The following is a 25,733-nucleotide window of genomic DNA, read 5'->3' on the forward strand; positions in this document are numbered from 1 at the left end:
GATCCGTCTCTCTGCAAGCGTGTAAAAATCAGCTGAAAAACCATCTCATCACGATTCGAACCGGTAGTTTGAGCCGGCGCACTTCTCTTATGAGTCTTAGAGTTTATTAGAAGATTTGATTTAGAACAATGATTTATCGAACTCCGGAGCGAGAAGGCTCTTCAGCAGTTGTAGGCGCTGGTCAAATCAGATAGAATCGGTCGCGAGCCCGTCTGAACTGAACCCCATTATCAGGGTCTAGGGAGTTCCCGAAACGAAGGGATTAAGGAACCTCTTGGAACTGGTGATGCCGCTCAGAAATGCGGCGCACGTGGAGAACGCGGAAGTCGCACAGGAGACCAGGTCTTCGATTTAACAGAATTTTTGGATGGTACGAAGAAAGAAGTAGGAAGTATTCTTCCTGCCTTGATTGCCACCATGAATCTGCTTAAAATTGTGGTATGAATCCAGGTAGGAATCGAGCGTTCTTCCATCAAACCAAGGACCAACGCTTTTCTGCTAACAGCATACAGTCATAGCTTCTACTTTAAACCGCCTTCTCATCGGTAAGGATGATTTCTCTTTTATCTTCTTACATTGTGGATTGCAGAACACTCCTCACACCTCACGATATGCGTCAGAATTATAGTTGCCAGATTACTAAATAACCAAAACATCTTGCACGGTGATCAAGACATCAGCTTAATACTCGCACTATTTCGACTGTTTGAAAGGCGCATAAGGTCACTTCTGAGCGACTTCCCTTAACGCAACTTGTGCTCCTCTGGAAACCCAGTTAATTAAGATGCCAGACACTCTCAGCTGAAAACTTCCAATGAGGAAATTCTAAGAGCGTCAGGCCAAAACTGCTAGGGCAACCGCTCAGTGTGGCAGTAAAGAAAAATTCATCGTGAACGCTTTCATCCTTGGTTTGTGCGGTTATTTGAATCGGTTGGTGGTTCGAAAATTTAATGTTAAATAAAATTATCAAATGGCATACGCAAAAGGAACAGCGTCCCTTGCGCGTGGTTCGAACAGAGAAGCGCCGGCTTGCGCAGTACGCTTTAAAACGAAGAATTTACGCGTACAGCGCTAATGCGGCAGCCGCGCTGTGGAACTTCTCTTCCCTGTTTTAGCGAAGAGCGGAGCTGTAGCGACTGTCGGTTCAGCGTGATTCAACGTTATCGATTAGCCGGCATCGGTTCCGTGAAACGTGAAGAAACGAGCATAAGGAGCCTGTCGCAGCAGCCTTCATTACCAATGATGTAAAGTGCTCATTACGATTACATGCTGTTTTGACGATTCCCGGCGACAGTTCTATCCAGGGCACTTTTCCCGGTAATCAAAGAACCTCGTCGAAAAGCGCGGCAGTTTTCCTCATACAACCCGGAACAATACAGCCCCTGCGTGACGCATGCACGGCACATTTTTCCAGGCGAGAAAACCGTCATAACCCATTGGAATCCAGCGTGAAGAAAATTGCGGTACAAATTGCCGGCATTTAATCAGTTTCCCGGCTTTCCGCCAGTGCTTCAGCTTCAACGTTGGTTTTTAATCAAACAGCGGCAGGAAATGAGCGAGTGTGAAGGCGCCACCAGGCGCTGGTCAGTTGAGTGTAAGCAATGCGCGACGATTGTTTTTCTATGCTCGATCCAGTGTGTTGTACGTCCTGTGTGCGTAGCGCCCTATCAATCTGCCGGGCCGCGGATCGATCGCCGGGATAATGAGCAGCGCCCGTTGTATTCCCCGGTTCACTTGACAGACTTCCCCGGCAATCGACTGTCGACGTGCAGTGAACCGTGCACCGGTTCGGAGAGCAACAAAAGCCCGCCGCTGAAAACGCTGTTTCCGCTGCTGCTGTTTCTGCTGCACGTGTAGAAGGATATTTATGCCGTTGTGCTGTCTTCTATCATGGATTGATTTTGTGCTAAATGAGCGGCTGGATTAAGCGGCTACTTGATGGTAATTCACTTCCTAATTGAGTGGTGCTTATTTCGGCATTGATAGCGCGTTTTGTTAATCACGCGTTGGTGTCTTTATTGCGCCTGAGTCTGTGATTATATTACAGCAATCGATACTGTCGATATCGACGATTAATCCAGACTTAATTCCGTATTGATTACTTTACAACAATTTGCACGCATTGCTTCGCAAATTAATTTATGGTTTTCTGCTTAATTTTTTCCCTTGAACAGCGTTTTAGAAATCTGCCGGTTTTGCCCAGCTAACGAGCAAAGCGAGCGGAGGAGGTTATTTTTATTTGGATGCACGTTTTATCGTAAATTGCGAACGAGCCGACGTTTTTGAACCGCAGTTTTTTTACAAGCGGTCGCTCGAATTGTGACAGACATTTTACGGAATCTGCATCGCTGGTTGGCTGGCTAATTAATCCGGCATCATCATGCCGTACCTGGTGATCAGCTGTCAGTCACTGGCGGACTGGTCCAGCGCCCAGTACACCGTCGTCGGCAATGCCAGCTCCAATCGCGCGCTGATGATTTATCTGGACGCCAGGATAGATTATAAAACGGAGAATTATCAGCGCTATGCTTTCTATTTCGTTAATAGTGGACCGCGCGAAGTCTTGGACAGGCTCGAGGTAATAATTTTCTTTTTATAACTGCTGGAAAAGTATAAAATCATAATTTGGCTTCCTGAGCCGAGCCGAGTAAAATCCCTGATATTCTGCAAAAGATTCACTAAAAGTCCAAAAAATATAAAATTACCGAAAAATAACTTCGATGAATAAATTATTATACATTTGCACTTTGTACCCGGTGCATAAAAAATATTATATTCATATTGAGTCAGCAAAAGTTTAGATGTACCAGCATTAGCAAATCATGTACGTATCATAGTAATCGCGATAAATATCGTAACGCTAATAAGGAATAATAGAAATAATTAAGGAATAATAGAAATTTAAATAAGGAATAATAGAAATAATTAAGGAATACTAGAAATTTAAATAAGGAATAATAGAAATAATTACAATTATTTAATTAAAAAAATGCAAAACTGAGCGCTATAATCAAGCAAATTCAAGGTAACGAAAAGAAGCTTAACCGTAAAACATCTAAGATAAATTTTTATCGTGTTGCATTGCTGTTAACCCAGTATTAATTCTGTGCCCTTCTAACTATTAAAAATAGCCATCAATTTAAATAAGGAATAATAGAAATAATTACAATTATTTAATTAAAAAAATGCAAAACTGAGCGCTATAATCAAGCAAATTCAAGGTAACGAAAAGAAGCTTAACCGTAAAACATCTAAGATAAATTTTTATCGTGTTGCATTGCTGTTAACCCAGTATTAATTCTGTGCCCTTCTAACTATTAAAAATAGCCATCATGATCGACCGGAGCGTAGCGAAGGTCCTCTATTTCAAGAGAAATACTTTCGTTGATTTCTGTCCGTTACGAAAGGTCGTTACGAAAGGTTGTTACGAAAGGTTGTTACGAGCCATTTCCAAAGAGTAAGTCGTTATGTTGCTAAGTCGTTTTGCAAAATAATATTAAATTTTATTATTCCACATATATACATATAGTAAAGTACTCTGACAGATCAAAATAATAATTAAGTTTGTAATAAATTACTGTATTAAAGTGTACAGTATTATACATGCTATACTCAAAGGAAATGCTGCGCTCCGGTCTGCCAAATGCACGCCAACGTGCATTTTTCCTAGTAGCAATAAAACAATGCGAGAAAACAATAAATACAAATAATAAATAGCGATAATTAATAATATTAAAATAATAATAATAAATACTGACAAAAAGAAATGAATACACGTAAATGAATAAAATACTGTAAGTGAGGACAGAGACAAAAGTACTGGCATAAAACTGGTTCTGGTTAACTAAATGATACCTGTTATCAAAATTCGAATGCAGTATATTTACACTTATTTTTTAAGGTGATCGGCTACCGGGTGGTGTGTATGGCGTCCGCCTGCGTCAGTATGCGGCACGACGCCAACAACGTTCTAGAGTACACCTGGACGCTGCACGGACCGCCCTTCGATCCGGCCAGCGTCTACAAGAAGGAACCGCAGTCGGCGCCCCCGGCCCCCTCCAACGGAACCCCCGCCCCGCCCACCACAACGAAAAAGCAGTAACCCTTCCGGAGATTATTTCTTTAATTTTAAAAAATAATAAATAACAAAAGCAATAAGTACGCCAATTTATTTACATTTAATTTAATTAAAAAATTTTAATTATTTATTACATTTAATTTTTAATTTATTTATTTTAATTCTTTATTTTATTTTGGTAATTTTAAATAACTGTATTTAATATAATTTAATTTATTTGGTTTTGGTTTAATTTATTGTGACGCTGAAACAATGCAGCCCGCTTAATTTCTGTGTACAGAGAAATGTCTATCGATCGCCGGTTGAATTATTCTGATCGGGTTTACTTTGAGTATTTGTTGGCAAATACGATAACCGGTGCGTATCGTGGCATTTGTCCATGGCCGCGGCAATATACGTAATCAAATTAGCATAAAACGTTTGCTGTCGGGCGAATACATCTATGGAGGACATACAAACGGTTTCAATGGGATATTGGTACGCGGCTATTGATCGCCACCGCGCACGGCGTGTCAACACCATTACGCCGGCACAACTGGATACAATAAGCTGCCATTTCCCGGCGGTAATCACCGGTTGTGGCCCGTTGAGATTGGGCACGTCGATGCGCATTTTTACCCTTTGAGCGCTTTCCTAATTGCGTCTTTTTCTTCTTTGATATCATTCAATTTTTACACAAAAGCGCTTCCTTTGCGCAGAATTTCATGCTACATATTTTTCACAAACTTGCATTTTTTCCATGTTATTTTAGCTTTGTAATTTATTCAAATTTAAAGCGAAGTGCTAATAAAATTTCAAATTTTCTACAATACTTTCTAAAATAATTATAATGCTAAATAATAATTTTCAGTTTGTTATAGTTAAGATCAAGTAATTGTACTTATTATAGTTAAAAGGCTTCCAAGTTGTTTATTAAAATAGTTAAATATAATTTTCGAAAAACGTTGTTTAATTTTTTAAAATACCTAAATTCGTACCTAGATCCACAAGTTTGTAAAGTTAATACCAGCCGAATTTGATTAAAGTAGCAAAATAAATAAATGAAGCTATATAAAGTGGTGGAGACTAAAATGAAAACAATGTTGTAAATAAATTCATGTACAGTTTTACTTATTTCTGTAAGATGTTACTTAAATCAAAACAAAAGTTACTCTGACAATTAACTTTTATTCTGATTACAACTCCTAAAGTATACAACTCCCAGATTGTCACTCGTTAGTAGGTCTTCAATAACTTTCCCAATATACATAATTATCCATCACAGAAAGGTTTATGAAACCGGCGTTTCTTGGCGAATTGATAGCAGATTTTTTCTGTCATTTTTTAACTGAAACCGCAATGAATAAACAATTCATCAAACTTTATCAAACTTCATTAAGCGTCAGTATCCCCTGTCAAAGACGCAGCGCGATCAAGTGACGCTCGACGAAGACGCATATCCAACGTTGCGGCATAAAACGCCGGCTGACGCTCCAACTGACATATGTTCTTGTTTGGACATGACAAGAAGGATGGCCGTTTAGTTACACTTGAGACAGAGCGCGCGCGCATTGTTGATATTCCATTTCCGCTGATTAGCCGGGGAAACACTTGAGTTTGCCCATGGACAACAGTACACGTCGGCAGCACCGGCACTTCAAGTGCGACCATCATTAGCGGCAACAACATAACGCTCGCGCTGTACGTCCAGCCAGGCGAGCCAGCAAAGTGCACCCTTTGGTCACAACTCGCAAACATGCTTCTTATTGAGTTCGATATTTTCCGTTAAAGGATTCAGTGAAGTGAGTCGTTGTACACGATTTTCTTCGTCTTTGGCAAATCATAATCATGGCATTTTGGGTGACCTACCACCCGATTCCGATCGGCACACATGGAGATACCAGTTAAGGACTTACACCATGTCTTTCTAAGACTTCAGGTTTCTTAACTTTTCAAAGGTTGAGTTTCTTATAATTTCTTTGGTTTTCTTGGATTTGCTTAGGTTATTCTTACCACTACCGACGCCTGCCGAAACAAAAATTATGAAGGTGTGGTTAAGGGATGTGGGCCAGTACATGGTGCCAGATTCGTGTACATGCACGAAAACCTACACTTTCGCGCACTCCCACATACATTTTTGTTTCGGTTTATGACGTTTTGTAGCCAGATGATTTGTATACACTGGCGTGAAAACCGTTTGTGCGCGCAACATCCGGTTCGGGAGTTATGGCTGTTAGAAAATTCCGAAAAGTTTAAATGCGTTCAGGTGTACCAAAAGTCTCATTATAGACCGATCTCCCTCAAATTTTGCACGTAAATGCACATATCCATGAAGAACGTTTTTACACCGCTCCACTATTATAGCATGTTTTCAAATTTGAAACGAGTTGTACATTAATAAAGTTGCAGAGAAATCGCATGACTACGCTTCCGCATCCGAATCCATAATTTTGCTTTAAAAAATAAAACAAACTCTCCACGAAGCCGATCCCTTTATCGAGGCAAGAAACCATCTGTACAGAGCACACTAGAATCAAACATTGGTCCAAATGAAATCCGCCACGAAATTCGCCTCCGCCCCCAACGCTTCCCCTTCCTTCCCGGGCGGGACCATCCGCGCTAGATAACTGGCCAGCGTCTGCGTGATCACCGTGCTCAACACCCAGTACGTCCGTACCGCCGCGATCACCAGCGCGATATTCGTCACAATCAGCAACTGCACGATGACCACGAGTGTGGAGAGTAGTGCGATGCTCTCGCTATATATCGCCTGTTCCGCGGGGGTCCGCGGGATCTCCGTGGGTTGGGTGTCGCAGAGGATGAGGAAGATGTAGGCGCTGAGAAGTCCGGCAAAGATGGAACAGCTGCCGGTGGAGAACACCGAGCGTTTGACGAAGCGACAGCAGATGACCTTGCTCCAGTTGCGGTGCACGAAGAAGCCGGCGGCGATGGTGAAGACGGCGGTGACCACGGTGTAGATGCCCAGGATCAGCGCGAGGAGGAAGACGAGGTCGAAGCCGAACCAGTAGAGAGCTGCCGTACACAAGCGCCGAATTAGGCAACGGTTTGATTTAAGCTGTATTTGAATCCAGTCAATAAATTAAGGCGTACCACAACAATAACAAATAAGCGTGTACGATTAATAAAAACGATCGCGTTGCATTATTGAGATTGAAAAACGATTAATTAATAAAAAAGTGCACACCGAAGACTATTTTGGCCTTTGCTATAATAAAACCGTATTGCAGTTGCAAAAGCCGAGAAACATTGACTGTGGCGGAAAATCTGAAAATACCTTTTCCTGAAATAATTCTTTGCGGCAGAGAAAAAAGAAAAACACTTGCTGGATTTCCTTCCGTCGAAAGGCTGCAGTACAGTATTATAGGTTGTCAGAAAAAAATTTTGTAGAAAGAAATTTTGTTAGTCAACGGATACAAGGAAAATAATGTTGAAAAAATTTCTGTTCAAGGTAAAAACGAATCACATCTTTCACATGTAAAATAGCTGCGGGAAATTTTGTAGTATATGCTAGAATTTTCCGCCAGTTGTAACTTACAAAGTCCGCTGAGAATCATCATTGACAAAGCACATCCAAACTGGATAAATCCCGCAGCAATAAGCGGCGAGGGATCTCGCGGATCAGGAGCCATGGGCCACAGTCACGCAAGTCTAGTTACTAAGCGGCGCGTTGTTCTCGTAGAAGAACAGCGCGTAATAACTCGTCGGTCAGATGTCAAGGTAGGGATAAATTTTGTATATGCTCGTACTGCTGTGTTATACTCAGTTCTGCGAAAAAATCTTCGTTACGTTGATCCTCAGTTACGCACATTAATTCGCGGAGTAAATACATTAAAATTAATTACCAAATATTCAGCACAAATGGTGTGCTGAAGATCTTAGGCTGATTTTGAAGGGACAGATTGCGTAGCGTATACTCATATCGTATCTGTAGTACCGATGGCAGATACCGACAGATGGAGACCTACCATGATATCATAATTATTATTGAATAAGTAGGAATAGTGATCAAGTTCATGGTGCATATTTAATGCGCTTGGTGAAGTTATTAATGTTCAGTTACTTATCAGTTTAGTCACCGTGATTAGTTTTGCTTATTGATGCGCCACTCACCGATAAGAACTGGAGCAGCCTGATAAAGCTGTTTCTGTAAAGGAAGCTGTTTCCGCATCGTTAATAAAACGCGCTGCGAGTATTTTTTTCAAAACTTCAACGCGTACGGACGACGGATGACTACGGACGACCTGCTGAACTATCTAAAAAATTTATTTCTTTCTTATGACGATTCTTTTTCATACTGCGATGTCACTGTTTATAGTTTCACGCGTTTTTATTTCAAAACTTCACTTAAACACGTTTTAAGAACATATATACTTCACTTATACACGTTTTAAGAACACTGTTTATATAGGTTTCACGAAGCTTCAAGTAATAAAATATCGCGATAATTTTCGAAGGGTTTTCGATCTTTTTTTTCGCATTCAACTACGCAGAAATGAGTACTTAACATGGGGAGTTTCCATGAAAAGAAAACGGGGCGAGGCACAATCATTGCGAGCATTATACACGGGAAACAGCGATCCCCATTATCCGACGCCACCATCGAGAGAAATGAATTTATCAACAACAACCAACACAGCCAGCAAGAGCTCGTCACTTAGCCGCGGAATGGCGGATGCGTTCCACTGTACGGCGCCCGTCGTCCGCGCTGCACCGCTTCATAATATCCATAGCCCGCGTCGTCGTAGGCTGGCTGGGGCATCTGGCGTGCGTAGTTCATATCCATGGCGTAGGCGTACTGCTCCTGCGGCTGCTCGAAGACGATGGGACGGATCGGGCGGTAGAAGGCCTGCACGCTGGCTAGAGCCAGTAGGACGACCAGGACGCTTACATGCAAGGCAGCCATCGTTTTACAGGTAGAAAATCAAAGGTCAAAAGTAAACAGCAATTTGTGGCAGTGTCAAATTGATGAGTGACTGCGTTGCTGGGTGAGAACACTTCTTTATGTGACTGTACAGTTGCCGGGCAGTTATGCACGACGTACAAAGAATACGTACTGGAAGTCTGGAAATAAACGAGAAAATTGAAGACGTATTACGGTAATGTGGCCATTAGTGGCTTTGTGCACAGTAAGTATAAGTATGCTAATGCTTATTAACAGTCAACAGTCATTAGTCAAAGAAGACTTAATGTACTGTACTGTATTTCTTTCCCTATTGACGTACTCGTACTCGTACTCGTACTGTACTCGTACAAAACATTATGCACTGTAATTACAGTAATAATATTATATACCACTACTGGGTAAGCGTACATCGCATAAAATACACTTGCAAATGGAATCCCCAAACACTATCAAAGATACTTCAAGCTTTTAGTTGCCGTACTGATTATACTCGCACCTTTTATTAATCAGCGTAGCTTACGTTTTCCAGCAAAAGACAGATGCAATCAGCGATTCAATAACACTGGATTAATACGGTGCAATAAAGCCCCTGCAACCAGAATTCACAATCATTGACTCATAAAGCTTTACGGTAATCCATTCCGCAAACCTGGAAAGAAAAGCAGAAAAAAACTGCATCGTAGAAGAATAAGAATCGGAGATATGATAAATAGATAAGGAAGCTATCAAGAAAATTAAGACAAAGCAAAATTAAGCACATAAGGAATTTCTACGCAAACCTGAGGAAACTTGGGAAGACGTTAAAAACCAATTAGATGTCAGCAGACGGATACGGTATCGCCGTTGGACGTTGGGACACATCGGTTTGGGACCATACTGCTTAGAGCGTTTTCACTGTGCAACATTCTGCCGCCTGACATTGCGGCTAAATGTGGCACAATCCAAATGCTCTCGAAGCACAAGACAACTCGCCGCAAAAGATTTCCACACGCTTAGTTTCTAAAGTTTTTTTTTTTATGTTTTCCAAGTTTCTGGTTTCTGGTACTGTTTCTGTTTTCTGGTTTTCTTTTTTTTTGCTTTAGTTTGATTTTGTTCCTTAAAGTTTTTTAGATTTTTACATACTTAACTGAGTTGATGTCAAACGGAACTACAGAGCGATCAGCGTCTGCTGTGCAAGTAAACAGTGTCCCTTCACGACAGGCATAATCGGTCTACAGAGATGCAGTCCCGTGACCGTGTCCTTGCTTGCTGCAGCGTAGAAACCTGCAGTATGTTCTTTTACCGAAAGTGATATTATTGAAAACATCTTCATCAGCACGCACTCTCATCAGATGCCACCCACACTCTCTGCTCCGATTCCATACACCGTAAACATGTTGTAACGGTTTCCAGAAAATGTACCTGTAGGATGGCTGTATCGACCCATTCGCTTCTCTGCCGGCTTCCAAGGGGGCACAACCTGTTTAATAGAAATGTCAGAAAATACAACAATGATCAATTACAATTACATGGGCCAAAGTTATTGAATTTTAATAGTTACTCTAATGACAATTGATAAGATCGGTTATACTTGATTAAATCTGATAACTGAGATTTTGCTGGTACCACTTACACACTTTTCGTTCAGCTGTTTAGTTTTACTAATACTCCACTAATTCCTGGTGTTTCCCGGCCTCGGTGGCATTGACAATCCGGCACTGCGGTCACGAGGAGTAATTTTCGTGTAAACCAGTTTCCAAAGCGCTGATAGTACTCTGTAGAACAACATTCAAGACTTTCGCATTAAAGCGGCTGCAGGAGTTGTTTACCGATAATGCTGCAGCGGATCCGATCCAAAAATTCAGTCCGCTGATGTTTCGCTGTGACCTTCTTTATAGTATGGCATGACGGGAAATGCTATAAATGCGACGATTGCATTATTGATGTTATCATCGCATTTACTGCACATCCTGTCGTTGTTACAAGCCGACATCGCTTTTCCCGGTGGAAGCGGTGGTCTTTCCATATTACCTGCTGGTGGCACTTCATCCATGGATGATCGTCTGGATGAAACACACAGTGGATTTTGTGCTTGCACTAGTCACACAAAAACTGAAACTGGAAAAGGGATTTAATCACAATAACATCTTTTGACTGAAGTGAATGAGCGAGATGGGAAAGTTTAATTAGGCAAAGAGGGATAGCTGAGCTCGTGCTAGTTTAACATCGTCAAATGTCAACCATCAAGAAACCGTTGTGTGGCACAGCGGCAGCGATGTCCTCTCCGTTGACTTCAATAGAAACTAAGGCTTTCGTCGCATTTTCAACGGAGCTTTCCAGCCATCGTTCCAAACGACCGACAAAGTAATTAATTTCGAGTACAACAGTTGCGCCCACCGTTATCGGCGGTAGGCACGCAGAATCGATCGATTTCCCGTTCTTAACTGATACTTCACGGTTCATATTCTTGTACCTGAGGGTCATTTGCAAATCCTTCATCTAATATTCGCAAGATTATTAATTTAATATAGTCATGAGCTTTTCCAGGCCAAACAGCCATATCATCGTAACAATCACGGTGACGAGCATCTTATAAAACCAAACGACGCTCTTTATCTTTTGCAAAGTTTACTTGGTTGCCGCATCCATTAACTAATTCTGCGTTTTAACTTTTACGGATTCGACAAAAATTAAAAAAAAAACGTTTTCTGCCACTTTGCTTACCGATGAAACCGGGTAAGTCAACGAAGACCATAATATTATCAAGCTAAATAATAATCGTGCTTGCTGAAAGTTGTGAATTTCTTTCTTAAAAGTGCAGAAAAGGAGTGCCATAGTGGTGCCAGAAAGGAAGCATAGGAAAGTAAAGCTGGACGTTAATTAAAGTCACTGCTGTTCGGCTGCATCATGGTCCGGTTGTCGAATAGCCCGGGACAGCCGGTGTCTCCCGAATTATCTTCCCGGCGGTGCCAGAAAAAGAACGCCACCGGCCCGCCATCGTAAGCAGACCAGTCATTTATAAAGGCAGCGTAACTGAGTTAACTAGCCAAATACTTAATGAACATACAGCACTGATATGCACATACAGTATGCAGTATTTATGCATTACCATCTTGTACCGTAATTTCTTTCACATTAACACAGCGACAAATACAAATTCACGGTTTACGCCAAATGTCGTACTCCATATATCAGGCGCTTCACGCCACGTTATTTGCGTTCTACGTACATGCTTTTGGCATCGCCGGTACATGCCAAATGTCGATCTAAATTATGAGTTTTCGGCGTAAATTAAGTAAATTTTAAAAAGTAAGCTTTTCTCCTTTATAATTATCCTCATTCTTGAGAATAGTGAATTTGTCATTGTAATAGTCGTAATGTAGTTGCAGGCGCTCGTAGCGCAATTTTCGCGCTAAATCCGGGCTATCTATACCTTCACGATAGAAATCACGGGACAAGCTTGTACATCATATTATTACGAACGATATAAACCGTAAAGTGTTGCCACACATTGAGCTGATGACGCCGCACGAAATCTTTATAAATGAAGTGGGCCAACCGGTGCCATCTATCGTACTCCGTAAAACCCACTTGAAACCGGCACCAGCTGACTAAAAAAATTGCGTCGACGCAAGCTGAAAACTCCGAAATATCCAGAACCATCGAAATCATTTCCAATAACGGGTACGTTTGTTTTGGAGTGGCTATCCCGAAAGCAGAATTATAATCGGCTTTCAGGAATGCAGACACAAGAATACGGCTAAAAATTGCATCGTATCGCTCAGAAACGATGGCACCAGTACACTGCTTTTTAGCCAATCGTGCATATTCGTGGACCGGAACGCTTATTCTCGGCTGCTTGGAAAGGTATATAAGCTTCGCAATCTCATGTGATTGGCATCATCCTTCAAAAATATTGTACATGTACAGTACTACAATTTGACGTAGAGTTTTCGCCATAACTAGTTTCGTCATGAATTCAACAACTATTACGATTTTGACCATTGGTCTCCTGGTTTCCTGCATGGTAAGCTTTAAAAGCTTCAGTAATCGATGTGACCGTTTTGTAGCGTGCTTGTTTTTTATTATACGTAGTGGTTGATGCCAGCTGACGCGAGAAGCCACCGGAAGCACCCTGACCATCGTGGCAAACATCCAGGTAGCGTACAACCATATAGCCACGCTCTTTCGCAGTTCCTGGTGGTATCTGCTTGAACAAGCACTCCTTTAAAAAAACTGGATGGGTTTAAATTCGAAGTACCACTTTATATTTTGCAGAAGCTCATGGCTACGACAACGGCTCCAGTGGAAAAGGCAATGGGAAGGCGGAGAGCGGCATGAGTGGTCCCAAAGATAAGGACGAAGTCAAGGAGTACAGCAATGTGAAGAATAAACAGCATACCGCGACCCGCGGCCGTGACGATCCCGATAGTCGGTATGGTGAAAGCTAAATCCTCCCGTCAAATCACCATGCATGCTTGCAACTACTACTCTACAAATCCGCTATACTTCTATGGTTAAATCAAACCGGGTACTTGTGTCTTGGAGTTGGATCAGAAGTAACTGCTAGTTTGCGTCGTTTCGCCATTTTTATCGGTCTCCGTTGAACTGTCTAACGTTTAAGAAGATTTTTGCAGTCACTGATGTAAATATCCTGGCCGTAGCTCTTAATAAAAGCCTGTCTAGAAATAATCAGTTAAATTAGACTTGAATCTGTTTACGTATTAGTATCCACATTCGTCTGTCCGCTTCCACCTCTCATATACTCGTACATTTTCCGGCTTCTTTTCGGTCGTGCAACTGCGTAAATTCGACAATAATATGCACCTAAGTGTGAGTCCAGTTGGCAAGTATAAATTGCATATTGCGCACATACAAAGCGCCAAATAAGCTTTACTTATTCCCAGTTTGATTATTAACACTTTGTATAACCATCAGATTGCGTATTGGCGTCAAGAAAAGTTTCTGTGATGCCGGGTTAGGTAAAATTTATTGTGCTTTGGAAGGAACATCATAATATTGTTGTGCGTGGCATATTCGTATGTACACGCCTGTGCGGTGCCATGTAGAATGCTGGATTACTTAAGCGTTTCCCGAATGTGCAACACTGCAGTATTGTGAGAATTTAAAAGCTGTATACACAGTAGACAGAATTGTGAGAATTTAAAAATGTAAAGTTGATTTTCATATAAACTAATTCGTGACTACCGAGCTGTTAGACTGGGTTGCTGTCCGATTGCCGAAGAACCCGGGACAGTCACCGCCGCCCGTGTATCCTTCGCGGCGATCCCAGAAGAAGAAAGCTGTCATCACTACCAATCCAGCAATCTGCAACGGCCGCCATTATCTAAGAGCTTATGAAAGGTATCACGCAGCAATGATGTAACAATTATTGGCGTCGGACCGCTTCGATGATTCGGGGTGATCAAAACTTCAAGGGTAAAATCGTTCTTTGCCACAATCGGAACTCGGTGCGCTCAGTTTAGTTTATGGTTATACAGATTTGCACGTACCGTGAAGATGACGGCGCGTCGTACTGTCACCATTCGGAAGGCGTAAAACTCGCCCTGACAGTGACTCTTTGCAGCCGCAACCACCCTTCGCATGGCCGCAACCCGGCCCTTGCGCGACATTACGCTACAGCCAGTTGTCGGGTATGGTGCCTGTCAAAGTTCCCAGATGAAACTGATAAACGGAGATGTACCAGCGCGGTAGCATACAGCATATGCTCAAGCATAGTTCTTTGTCATATACATTTACTGTATCTTTTTACTTAAAAAGCCAACGTAACGCCATCTCAGATGGCGTTTCGCCCGCACTTTTTAAGTATGATGATTGCATTACCCTCTCCGTAATCGCGCACCCATTATCGCTTGGCTGGGATGGTATGTAGACGTCCTCCTGGTGCATGCGGATGCAGTCGGCCAACAATCGACGGGATATCTTCACAATGTTGTCGTTCTGCCAAACAAACAAGCCAAGTGATTAAAGAGACAGTTACGGGGATTTTGGCTCCATTCGCCGTTAGAAAAGGTCACTCTCGTAACAGCACATACCGTTTTAGTCGCTCTGTCGACCAGAACGATCGCAACCAGCACCATGTACACGTGCAGCAGATTATGAGCGCCAAATGTCGCGGCGAAGCAGGAATCTTTAAAGCTATCCATATCCAGCATCATGACCGCCACCGTGGAGATCAGCGAATACACGGTCGATAGGCAGATCAACAGTACCGGCAAGCCGACACACGTCTCCATTTTTCTGTGGACAGTTCCCAGTTTCTCCAAATCCATTTCATAGCGGAGGACCAGCGGTAACAGTTCCGTGACGGTCATTAGTGACAGGCGCTTTGAAAGACCCTCCAATCCTTCTAATAAGCTCTTCAGGGCTCCGATAAAATTGCAAAAAACGATCGTCATGCAGGCGAAAGTGCCGGTGATGATTATGCCGTTAACGCCTTGCATCACCACCACCCACACATCCAGCAGCACGCTCGGTACATCGAAGAATGCATAGCGCATCACGGACCAGTCAGAGAAACTGGCCACGATGGACTGGATGCACAGTCCGCAATACGCTATAAGCAGGACGCCGGGTGGGAGCAGTGTCGTGGCCAGCGTCCGCCCGAGGTGCCGGCGAGGAAACCCGCTTCGTAGTGTTCGGTAGATGGTCCACTGCTGACGACGGAACAATACCCACACGGCTACAATGAGGAACGCGATGCTGGAGGTTATTTGCGAGAAGGTGGTGATCATGAAAAACAGGACCGGGTTATATTTGTAGCGGGCACACTGCAGATAATAGTCGGCTGAATCATTGAGGAAAAAGTCCAGCCAGTCGATACCGGTAATCAGCGCGTGTGCACTGAGCAGTAGGACACGAAGTATTACACAGAAGGTGGAAGCAACGGAGGCCATGATTTGTCTTGCGGATCGGTCAAAGTAGGCTTAAATAAACGAGCACTGCTACGGTTTGGTAATAGTAAAATTCCGACGCATTAGTCAGTAAATGCAGGTCGCCCTCGACAGATTCGTCTTAAAATCCAACTCTTCTCTTTATCTGTGTTTAGACACATTGACATGAGAAACTAACTGAACGAGGGCAGAAATAATAAGACTACGTTTTTAGCGCACATTTCCCGGCTGATAGTTTTTCTGTTGGCAGATAGATTGCATGTACCCAGGCATAATTTCCGGTTGTCTGCATTCCTCAGAAATGCAGAATGTAAATACATGGTTTAATGGCATAAGAGCCACTCTCTTCTTATATGAGTTTCTGCGAGTCTTTATGATTTTCCTAGAGCCATTTTTCAATCGGCTTTTTATGCAGCGCGAGGTACGCCGGAAGTAAACCGAGTTATCAAATGATTAAAGAGCTAGCACAGAGAGATACCGGTAACTTAATACTGTGATTCTACAGCAGGAGAATATGTGATTAGGCTGCTCAAATTACAATATTTGAAGAGCGGATTCGCTGTACAAACGCGTTTTATTTCTACGCAAAATACGCCTTATCAGTTTACCAAATCTTTAGAAAGCGTTTCCTGATTATAAGCTGTACTGGCCTTCGTCAGAGGACGCTGATTGTTTTTTCAAGTGAATAACCTCAAACGTTCGAACGCTAACAGCAACTTCATTCAGAAGCATACTAAAAGCCGCACTATGTAATTAATTTACGGTTTTCACCGATCTCCTTTAAATTTGATGTGTCAACGCATATAACTATGAAGATCGTGCAGTTCCAGACTTTCCGCCGGACATTTAGGACGTCCGGACGTTTCGGAAAGTTGCACATGGTAACGGGTGAGTCCGCACCAATAAGTGCTTCGTGCAACATCCTGTTCAGTTGTAGTTAACTTTTATTGGTTCTAAACGTGGTCCTATGCCTAGCACTTTGTACAGCACTTTACATTTCGGTAAACCGCTCACTAGCATGAATCTCTTCCATAAAGATTGTCGTGGAATCCAATAATCATGCTTCTGTACAACAGAAGGCTGTAAGTTTTAGAGAACTTAGCACTAGACAGTAGTGCTGTATGCCATGCAAAGGTAAGCTCCAACATTAACTATAAATGCTTGACTTCCGTATTGTTTGACGGCGTCCCTGTCCGATTGCCGAAGAGCCCGGGACAGTCGCCGGCGCCCGAGTAGCCTTCGCGGCGATCCCAGAAGAAGAAGGCGGCCATCATCACCAAACCAGCAATCTGTAACGCCCCATTATCAGAGCATACGGTTATGCAGTTCGCCATACATTGACAAAGAACCAATTATTTTTGTTTAAATGTTTCGATTATTCGGCCAGCAGACCAAAACTTCATTGGTAAAATCCCTCTCCGCCGCATTACTATAAAATCTGTGCGCTCAGCCTATATTGTTACACAGATTCGAGCATACCGTAAAGATGACGCCGCGTCGTACTGTCACCATACGGAAAGCGTAAAATTCGCTGTGACAATGACCTTTTGCAGCGGCCACCACCCTGCGCATTACCGAGACCCGGCCTTTGCGCGACGTCACGCTGCAGTCCGTTGTCGGGTAGGGCGCCTGCCAAAACTCACAAATTAAAATGACAAACAGAGAGGTACCAGCGCGGTGGAATACATTACACGTCCAGCATAATTTTTGTTAAGTAAAGTGCGGTGAAAATTATTCCGCTCTACTCTGTAAATGATCACACCCGTTTACGTTCTTAGTACAGTATGATGATTGCGTTACCTTTTCCGTTATCTGCCCTTTCCACCCATTACTGCTTGGCGGAGATGGTATGTGGACGTCTTCCTGGTGCAGTCGGATGCAGTCGGCCAATAGTTCACGTGATGTCTTCACAATGTCGTCGTTCTGCGTTAGCATAACAAGGAACTCGATTAATTTAGCAGTTATCACATCGAATCAAATTGCCAGTTCTTCATTTACTCTCAGTTTCATATTTATGTTTATTTATTTTAAGCTGCTAAATTTTTTATTCTATGCCGGTATTTAAGAAACAGTCTATCTCGTTCCATCAAACACCAACCTTTTTAGTCGCGGTGTCGACCAGTACAATCAAGACCAGGAGCATGTAAACGTGAAGCACATTGTGAGTGCCATACACAGCGTAAAAGTCGGGATCTTTAGAGGTATCCAGCATTATAATCGCCACCGTGGAAACCAACGAATACACGGTCGATAAGCAGGTCAACAGCAGCGGCAAGCCGATACAAGTCTCCATTTTTCTGTGGATCGCTCCCAGTATTTCCAAATCCGCTTCATATCGGCGTACGAACGGTAGCAGTTCCGTGACGGACATTAGTGACAGGCGCTGCGAAAGACTGTTCAGACTGTCTAATAAGTTCTTCCCGGCCTCGATAAAATTGCAAAAAATAACCGTAATGCAGGCGAAACTTGCGTAGAAGATCGTGCTGTTAACGCCCTGTATTAAAACCATCCATACGTCCAGCAACACCGTTGGTATGTTGAAGAATGCATATCGGACCGCGGACCAGTTAGAGAGATCGTCCACAAGGGACTTGAAGCCCAACCCGCAGAACGCTGTCAGCACGACGCCAGCTGGGCACAGGATCGCGGCCAGCGCCCGCCCCAGGTGGCGGCCAGCAATCGCCGAATGGAAATCGGTGGGGTCGCTACAAAACTCGCTGCGTAGTGTCCGGTAGATGGTCCACTGCTGACGACGGAAAACTAACCAGACGGTCAGAACGAGAAAGGCGATACTGGAGGTGATTTGCGAGAAGGTGCTGGAAATAATAAATAAAACAGGGTTGTATTTGTAGCGGGCGCATTCACGGGAGTAGTCTGCTGAATCATTGAGGAAAAAATCCAGCCAGTCGACACCGGTAATCAGCGCGTGTCCACTGAGCAAAAGCACACGCAATATTGAACGCCATGTGGAAACATATGAGGTCATGGTTTGTTGGGAAGCGCAAATAGCCGTGCGTGCAGCGTGCAGATTAGTTAAAGGAAGGATTGGGAAAGCCAGCTGGCAACAGGAAATTGCACTGTTCCTGACTGTCTAAGCATTGGCATTGTCAAATCAATTCAGGCCGCCTCGACAGATTCGAATAATGTCGGTGGAGATCGTTAAAGTTTGGGACAGCGCAAAATGTTCGCTGCAGAAAAATGTCAAGCTACATTAATTCGTTTTCCCCGGAAAGTACTTGAACAGATTGAACAGATTAAACAGATTAAACAGATAACAGATAACAGATAGACAGATTGAACAGTTAAACAGATTGAAATGGAATAAATGTTGTGCGCAAAATGGATTGATGGGGCTATATTTTACAGAGCAGATTTTCTGGGTGCTGTTTTTTCTGTCGGAAGATAAAGTTGCTTATAGGCAGGCATAATTTCCGGTTGCCCGGCATCCTAAGAATTTCAGAATGTCAGTACAACACTTTTCGTGGCATAATGAGCCACGCACTCTGTATTTACGATTCTGTGAGCATTTGTGTTCACTGAGTAGCGTTTGAGCCGTTTTTTATGCTTCCCGAAACTGTTTAACTTCCGAGACACACCGGAAATCAAACAGAGGTGTCGAATGAATACTGTGGTGGTGCTGCCAGGTACCGGTAAGTTGTTAACGTGCTTGCACAACAGGGAATGTTTTATTCAGTTGCTCAGGTTACAGTATTTGAAAATTGGACGCACGTTCTGTGTACCACAGGCACAGCCTTTCAGGTGCTCAACGCATGATACACTTTATCGAGCCTTATAAAGCGTTTCCTGCATACAGGCTGCAGTTGCCGTATCAGAGATATTACCGCAACAACGATTCGCTGTTTTCCAACCTTAAGGGAAGTGGTCCGGTACATGGTACCAAATTCGTGTACATGCACGAAATCTTTCCCTTTCGCGCACTCCCAAACCCTTTTTTCTTTTGTTTTATGACATCCTGTAGCCAGATGATTTGTATGCACAGGCGAGAAAACCGTTTGTGCGCGCAACATCCGGTTCGGGAGTTATGGCACTTAGAAAATTCCAAAAAGTTTAAATGCATTCAGGTGTCCCAAAAGTCTCATTATGGACCGATCTCCTTCAAATTTTGCACGTAAATGCACATGGCCATGAAGATCGTTTTTATACCGATCCGGTTTTCCATGATTTTTTTCCAGTTTTAAAATGAATTTTAAAATTTGAAAAACATGCTAGAACAGTGGATCGGTGTAAAAACGATCTTCATGGCCATTTGCATTTACATGCAAAATTTGATAGAATTTGGTTCGTAATGAGACTTTTGGTACACCTGAATGCATTTAAACTTTTTGGAATTTTCTAAGAGTCATAACTACCGAACCGGATGTGGCGCGCACAAGCGGTTTTCACGCCTGTGTGTACAAATCATCTGGCTACAGAATGTCATAAAACAAGAGAGAGAAGGGTTGGGAGTGCGCGAAAGTGAAATATTTCCTGCATGTACACAATTTTGGTACCATGTCCCGGGCCACTTCCCTTAAAACCAACCGTTTTCATTAGAAGCAACTGAGATACAAAAGTCTTGGACATAAACGGGAACTTTCGCTTCTAATTTTGAGAAGCGAAGGAAATGTTAATTTTAATTATACACGTTAACTAACATCGTTGATAATACTAATTCAAACAATTAACTTCAAGAAACCGTCATTTCAGATTTCGAGCAAAAGCCTGTACAGGAGAGCGGTAGTCAATTGCAAGTCAGTAACCACTCAGTTTTGAACGGCAGATTAACTTCTTCTTTAGAAAAACATCACATTCCCGTTGGAAAGTTACTTTTCGGTGTGAGGCAGGAAACGGCAGCGCACGTTTTATTCACTGTTGGTGTAATTAGTTGGAAAAATATCACTGGAAACATGTTAGCAAACAACACTTCACTGCATATTCAGTCGCCGGGTAATACATGCGCCAGGTGCCGTTAGTGAATAACCATGTCAAGTACGAGTGCCGCACTCCACTCGTATTCACACACCGGCGTAACACGATCCCGGCACAGACCTTGCCGGTGTACTCTCATTATCAACAGCCGACAAAATAACCAGCCAACATTGCGTCCGTATACACACACGCCACGGATTAATTTATTGCCGATTATTATTGCTCCCTGAACGCGTGTATACCGTACACGTTATTCTCGGCCGATCAGCCTTAAATCATCCACGTGAGCGATTACCGTACCGCGACAGGATTTCCGGTCGCGCGCGGCGGTGTTGTCAAGCGGAGATTACAATCATGCAGCTGCTCGGTAAGCAGTAAAAACCGCCCATTAAACGCCCCAATCGACCGGTTTGCGGGGGCTTTTAATTTCACTTAATGATCGCCGCTTTACACCTTTTCATGCCGGTTGCAGGATTCTTCATTTTACTTGTGGATTTATTCAGTTTATTTCTTCATGGAGCGTCGGCGTTTCGACCGGCGTTTGGACCAGTGCATACTTCACGACAGGTACGGCGTTTTTATTTTACCATCAAGAAATTCCACTATTTTTTTTATTTCACTCAAATAATAATCTAATCACTATGAATTTCTGTAATCATATTTTAATATTTTAAATAATTTAATAAATTACTCTGTATGAATCCGATAAAAATGATTTTAAAAGTGAATGCGTTTTAATGTAGCGAGTAACGTGATATGTCGTGTTACCTGTAAAGTCGCTAAAGTGCTCAACACAATCCTTGTCTCTGTAAATGGTCAAGGATTGCCGCCGAACCGTATCGGTTTTCTGTTTTTGAATGCATAGTAATTTCCGCTTTAATTAAGTACTTACGATTTTCTTATATTATTATTGCCGGAATCAATGTGAACTTGTTTATGCATTTTTGTCGTTCATAATTCGTGGTTGTCTTTAACGAAAATCAGGATGTGTAAATTGTGTGCAAGAAAAATTTGTTAAATTTTGAGCACAGAAAAAGCCCGCCGTAAGCTTAAAATTTCTGTTCTTTATTTTTTTCTTCGTAATTTAATCGACTACAATCTTCCATATTATTATTAGCGGCAAGATTTGTGGCTGCTGAATAACAGTTTGGTACGCAAATTAATTTTTACGATTCGTATTTATTCATTAATTAAATAATCTTTTATTTATTTACTTCTGTTTTTATTTATTTATATGTAAATTTTTATCTTGTTTTTATTTAGTTTCTCTTTTGTAAGTGTGACTGTAATAACAAAACAGGTCTCTCATTATATTTCTCTTTATAGAAGCGTCTTTCCGTGTTGAGTATCGTGTACCGCAAAGCTAACCACACCACCGAAACCCCCAACCATCTCCCCCACTCTCCCAGCAGCATCGACCGTCCCTCCACCATGTCCCCCACCACCGCCACCCCGCCGCCGCCCTCGTCTCGGCTGACCATCGCCCCCTCCGAACTGACCTCCACCATCGCGAAATTACGCACCACGCGCGCCCCCTTTTCCTCGCGCGCCCCACCGGCGGCCCCCATCGAGCCCCACCTGGCCTTCAGCCCCGGCGACCACGCCCGATTGTACCCACTAACACCCAAGCTGATCGAAGGGGGTGCCGCCATCCCGGCGGCCTTCCTGCCCTACTTCCCCAACACCGACAAGGTCACGCTGACGTTCCTCCCGGGGAACCCCAAGGACGCTGGGATTGGGGTTGCGTCCCCAGGCACCAAGGACCCCGTCCCGCGAACACCCTTCGGAAGTCCGGAGGCCCCGCGGGAGGTGGCGCCACCGGCAAACGGTTTCCCGCGACCGCCGCCAGAGACACCAGGAACTTCAAAGGACCGCGGCGCCCGTCCGTCCTTCGACCGGGAGGTAGCGCCGCCGGCCGACAGCTTCCCGCGGACCCCGGAGATCCCGCCGACCTCCACGGCCCCCAGTCTCCAGGCCCGGCTCCACGTCAACACCGAGCGGAAGCATAAAGTAGTCGTGACGACCACCACCACTATGGCGCCGGCGGAGTGGTCCCCGCTGGGTCCGGCGCTCAACCAGGTCGTCACCGGGATCCCGGCCAACCACAGCTGCAACGGACGCATCGGGTACTTTGCGGATCCGGGTGCGGCCTGCGACCTGTTTTTATACTGCGACCAGTTCGGGCGCTCCTTCCGCTTCCTGTGTCCGCAGGGGACGCAGTTCAATTCGCGGCTGTGTCTGTGCGATATGCACAGCCGCTGCGGGAGTCGCACTGGCACCGTCAACAATTTCGCCCAGATGCACAGTGCGCCGTCTATGAGCGATCCGTGTCCGCCGCTGACGTGAAGCATGTAGTACGTTTATAATGTTCTTAGTTTGAAATCGGGGGTTTGTTGTTGTTGGTTTCGTGGATGTTTTTCCGTTGAATACATAACAGGCGTGTTGCACCACCGAGCGAATTAGTAGTACTTTTTTTGTTCGTGTAACATTACTGAGTACCAACCAGGACAGAAGGTCACGTGACAATTAAACTTAAACATTAAAAAACTTTTTTCAAATTTAAATCAGACTTGAAACAGATGTTCTAGAAAAACATTGAAAGTATGAAAACAGTTTTAAAACAGTAGCATCCTGTTGAAAGACGACTTCTGTAGTATACTGCTTCGTCTTTGTCCACATTTGCAGCCGCTCGCCTCTTTTTTGCACCTTAACCGTTTAACAGCATGGTACGACCTTTTTTTCCGGAAGCAACAGTTTTTAATTATTAGTCTAATCCATCACAAACCGCACGATATCGGAGTACAGAACCTATCGCCTTTGAAGCGCCCAGTATTGCAACTACAGTTGAATTGTACTTCCGGCGTCAACCGCCCAGTGCGGCAAATACAGTTGAATTCTACTTCCGGCGTCAACCGCCCAGTGTGGCAAATACAGTTGAATTTAACTTCCGGCGTCAACCGCCCAGTGTGGCACTTACTGTAGAATAAACTTCCGGTGTCAACCGCCCGTGTTGTCAATACAATCAAATTTTACTTCCGGCGTCAACCGACCAGTGTATTGAGTTGGCGGTTCGAGATTAAATACTTTTAATGATTAAAACTTATCTGTTAGTAAAAACTAATTATTTCTAATAAAACTAATTATTAGTTCTCAAATGGGTCTAAGCAGTATTAACTTTAGCTTCCAGTAGCCGAAACGTTAAACTTTAAAGTTGGCCGGGACACAAGAAAAGTCGAAGTATTCCATAGAATTTGCTCAGAAATTATCTAAAATAGACATTTTTTTAAATCACGTACCGTAAGCAAAGTAATTTATATGTAGTTCAGTTCTTCCGTATTATTAAAACAACCATATTAAAACAATAATTAACTTCATAGAAAGAATGAACTAAGCCGCTCCGCTATGTTTCGATATAGATAATAGAAGCAAGTACTACTGTACTACTCAGTAGTACTACGTATGCTCACTCCCCGATCAGCATAGCTTTATAGAGGAAGTGTTTTTCTTAATTTGTTATGAATGATGTTCTGTTTGGGCACTTACCAGGCCACCTCGCCATACGTAAAGCTTTAGAATAGTCCCCTAGTATGCTAAAAAAATATTTTCATCTGTCAAGGTCAGTGGCCGGAGCGCGAGACTGATTACTAATCAAGTTTTTACGCAGTACGTAGTACTAATACTGTCTATTTATTATAGTGCAGGCAATGTGTAGCACAGGGTTTTTTTTTTACTTTATCTGTATGGTTTTGCGGACATTGCAACTGCAGTATCCGCATATCCTTTGAGTTATCTCGTTCCGACATTTTTGAAGAGCACGACACGCGAACGGAGAACTTTTAGAAAATTTTGGTGCTGACTCATTCATAAGCACAAGCGCACAATCAGATTTTTGTTTACAAATTATTGTCCGACGAAAAAATGTTTTTTTCAAGCATACTAAGGTAATATTCTGCGTTTTAATGAAAAACGAGATTGTTCTGAATCTGGAGCCGGAAATTGTGCCCTGGTTAGTTTGTGTTCGTGTTATCATACTTTTTATTGATATTGTATGTACTTATTCACACTTGATTATTTTGGCAAATGTCTGATGCTTTAACAATAATGTGGCTACACGCCATCTTTAACACTGCCGCATTGCCTTCTTTAACTTAGACTACTAGGGTAGTATTCAAACTGTGACCTCATGTTATTATGATTCTGTAAAAAAACAGGCGCCTCACTCAAGATGATCAGTCACGTATCGCCGTACCGGTACGTATATCATAGCTCCCGCTTGAATAGTGCCGAAATCCTCTTAATTTGTAGTTGTGAACTTGTGATGAGATAGTTATACGGTACATCAGCTGGCAAACTCAATGATAGTACAGATAAAAGTGTGCTTTTTGTTGATATTGTATAATAAATTAAATACCGTTTCTTGTTGTGGGATTTTGCTGGTGATCTGGTCGGGAATTAGAGGTACCAACCGATCTCTTATTCATAAACCAGGCCTTCACAACATTGTTGATCGTTCATTCGATTCTAGTCAATCTTTGCAATTTAACTATGAATAATCAAACTTACCAGGGCACATTTTCCGGGTCCAAATTTAGAAAAAATTCTCGTCTTTGGCAGAAATGTATTCTGTAGTGTAGATCCAGTGCATAATTTAAAATATAATTTCGGCCTTTGGATGGAGATATCAAGCACCAGTGTTGGCCCGTTTTTTGACGGTACCGGAAAATTACGGGAAAGTCTCCCGTTCCGTTACCCGTTTCCGTAGAAAAATGGGAACGGGTCAGACGTCTTACGGAACGGAACCGGCCGGGAACTGAACGGCTGTTCTTACGGGAAAATTTCCGTTCCCGTTTCCGTTGATAAAAAAATTTACAAATGAAAATTACGAAATCACAGTCATGTTATGAATTTACGATTGCTTAATGGCTGATGT

General features: G+C 43.0%; 4 protein-coding genes across 4 annotated transcripts; 3 read left to right on the forward strand and 1 right to left on the reverse strand.

The window, feature by feature from the left end:
- The first annotated feature begins 1,761 nt into the window (after window positions 1-1,761).
- On the forward strand, window positions 1,762-4,102 carry LOC129589481 (GTP cyclohydrolase 1 feedback regulatory protein-like). The gene is made up of 2 exons (XM_055484258.1): window positions 1,762-2,578; window positions 3,902-4,102. Exons 1-2 carry the CDS (start codon window positions 2,381-2,383, stop codon window positions 4,100-4,102), a joined length of 399 nt encoding a protein of 132 aa, XP_055340233.1. The 5' UTR covers window positions 1,762-2,380.
- A 2,281-nt stretch (window positions 4,103-6,383) lies between these two features.
- LOC129589511 (uncharacterized) lies at window positions 6,384-8,000 on the reverse strand. Its single transcript, XM_055484300.1, has 2 exons — window positions 7,614-8,000; window positions 6,384-7,090 (listed from the first exon to the last, which is right to left on the reverse strand). Exons 1-2 carry the CDS (start codon window positions 7,705-7,707, stop codon window positions 6,591-6,593), a joined length of 594 nt encoding a protein of 197 aa, XP_055340275.1. The 5' UTR covers window positions 7,708-8,000; the 3' UTR covers window positions 6,384-6,590.
- Window positions 8,001-12,692: 4,692 nt separating this feature from the next.
- Window positions 12,693-13,635, forward strand: LOC129589532 (uncharacterized). The gene is made up of 4 exons (XM_055484325.1): window positions 12,693-12,827; window positions 12,927-12,987; window positions 13,056-13,119; window positions 13,239-13,635. The coding sequence occupies exons 1-4, from the start codon at window positions 12,751-12,753 to the stop codon at window positions 13,409-13,411; spliced, it is 375 nt and encodes a 124-aa protein (XP_055340300.1). The 5' UTR covers window positions 12,693-12,750; the 3' UTR covers window positions 13,412-13,635.
- A 7,276-nt stretch (window positions 13,636-20,911) lies between these two features.
- Window positions 20,912-23,301, forward strand: LOC129589525 (proteoglycan 4-like). Its single transcript, XM_055484318.1, has 3 exons — window positions 20,912-21,170; window positions 21,276-21,370; window positions 22,130-23,301. Exons 1-3 carry the CDS (start codon window positions 21,158-21,160, stop codon window positions 23,147-23,149), a joined length of 1,128 nt encoding a protein of 375 aa, XP_055340293.1. The 5' UTR covers window positions 20,912-21,157; the 3' UTR covers window positions 23,150-23,301.
- The last annotated feature ends 2,432 nt before the right edge of the window (window positions 23,302-25,733 follow it).

Source organism: Paramacrobiotus metropolitanus, unplaced genomic scaffold, assembly GCF_019649055.1.
Source record: "Paramacrobiotus metropolitanus isolate TYO unplaced genomic scaffold, Prichtersi_v1.0 Parri_scaffold0000035, whole genome shotgun sequence".
NCBI lineage: Eukaryota > Metazoa > Tardigrada > Eutardigrada > Parachela > Macrobiotidae > Paramacrobiotus > Paramacrobiotus metropolitanus.

What these genes read in the sequence shown, in the direction of transcription:
- LOC129589481 (XM_055484258.1), top strand. Translation starts at nt 2,381, where the DNA reads ATGCCGTACCTGGTGATCAGCTGTCAGTCACTGGCGGACTGGTCCAGC. An exon ending in AAGTCTTGGACAGGCTCGAG is followed by an intron (nt 2,579 to 3,901) that starts GTAATAATTTTC and finishes TTATTTTTTAAG; the next exon opens with GTGATCGGCTACCGGGTGGT.
- LOC129589511 (XM_055484300.1), bottom strand. Translation starts at nt 7,707, where the DNA reads ATGGCTCCTGATCCGCGAGATCCCTCGCCGCTTATTGCTGCGGGATTT. An exon ending in GATGATTCTCAGCGGACTTT is followed by an intron (nt 7,091 to 7,613) that starts GTAAGTTACAAC and finishes TGTGTACGGCAG; the next exon opens with CTCTCTACTGGTTCGGCTTC.
- LOC129589532 (XM_055484325.1), top strand. Translation starts at nt 12,751, where the DNA reads ATGGCACCAGTACACTGCTTTTTAGCCAATCGTGCATATTCGTGGACC. An exon ending in ATTCTCGGCTGCTTGGAAAG is followed by an intron (nt 12,828 to 12,926) that starts GTATATAAGCTT and finishes CGCCATAACTAG; the next exon opens with TTTCGTCATGAATTCAACAA. An exon ending in GTCTCCTGGTTTCCTGCATG is followed by an intron (nt 12,988 to 13,055) that starts GTAAGCTTTAAA and finishes TATTATACGTAG; the next exon opens with TGGTTGATGCCAGCTGACGC.
- LOC129589525 (XM_055484318.1), top strand. An exon ending in CAGTGCATACTTCACGACAG is followed by an intron (nt 21,371 to 22,129) that starts GTACGGCGTTTT and finishes TTCTCTTTATAG; the next exon opens with AAGCGTCTTTCCGTGTTGAG.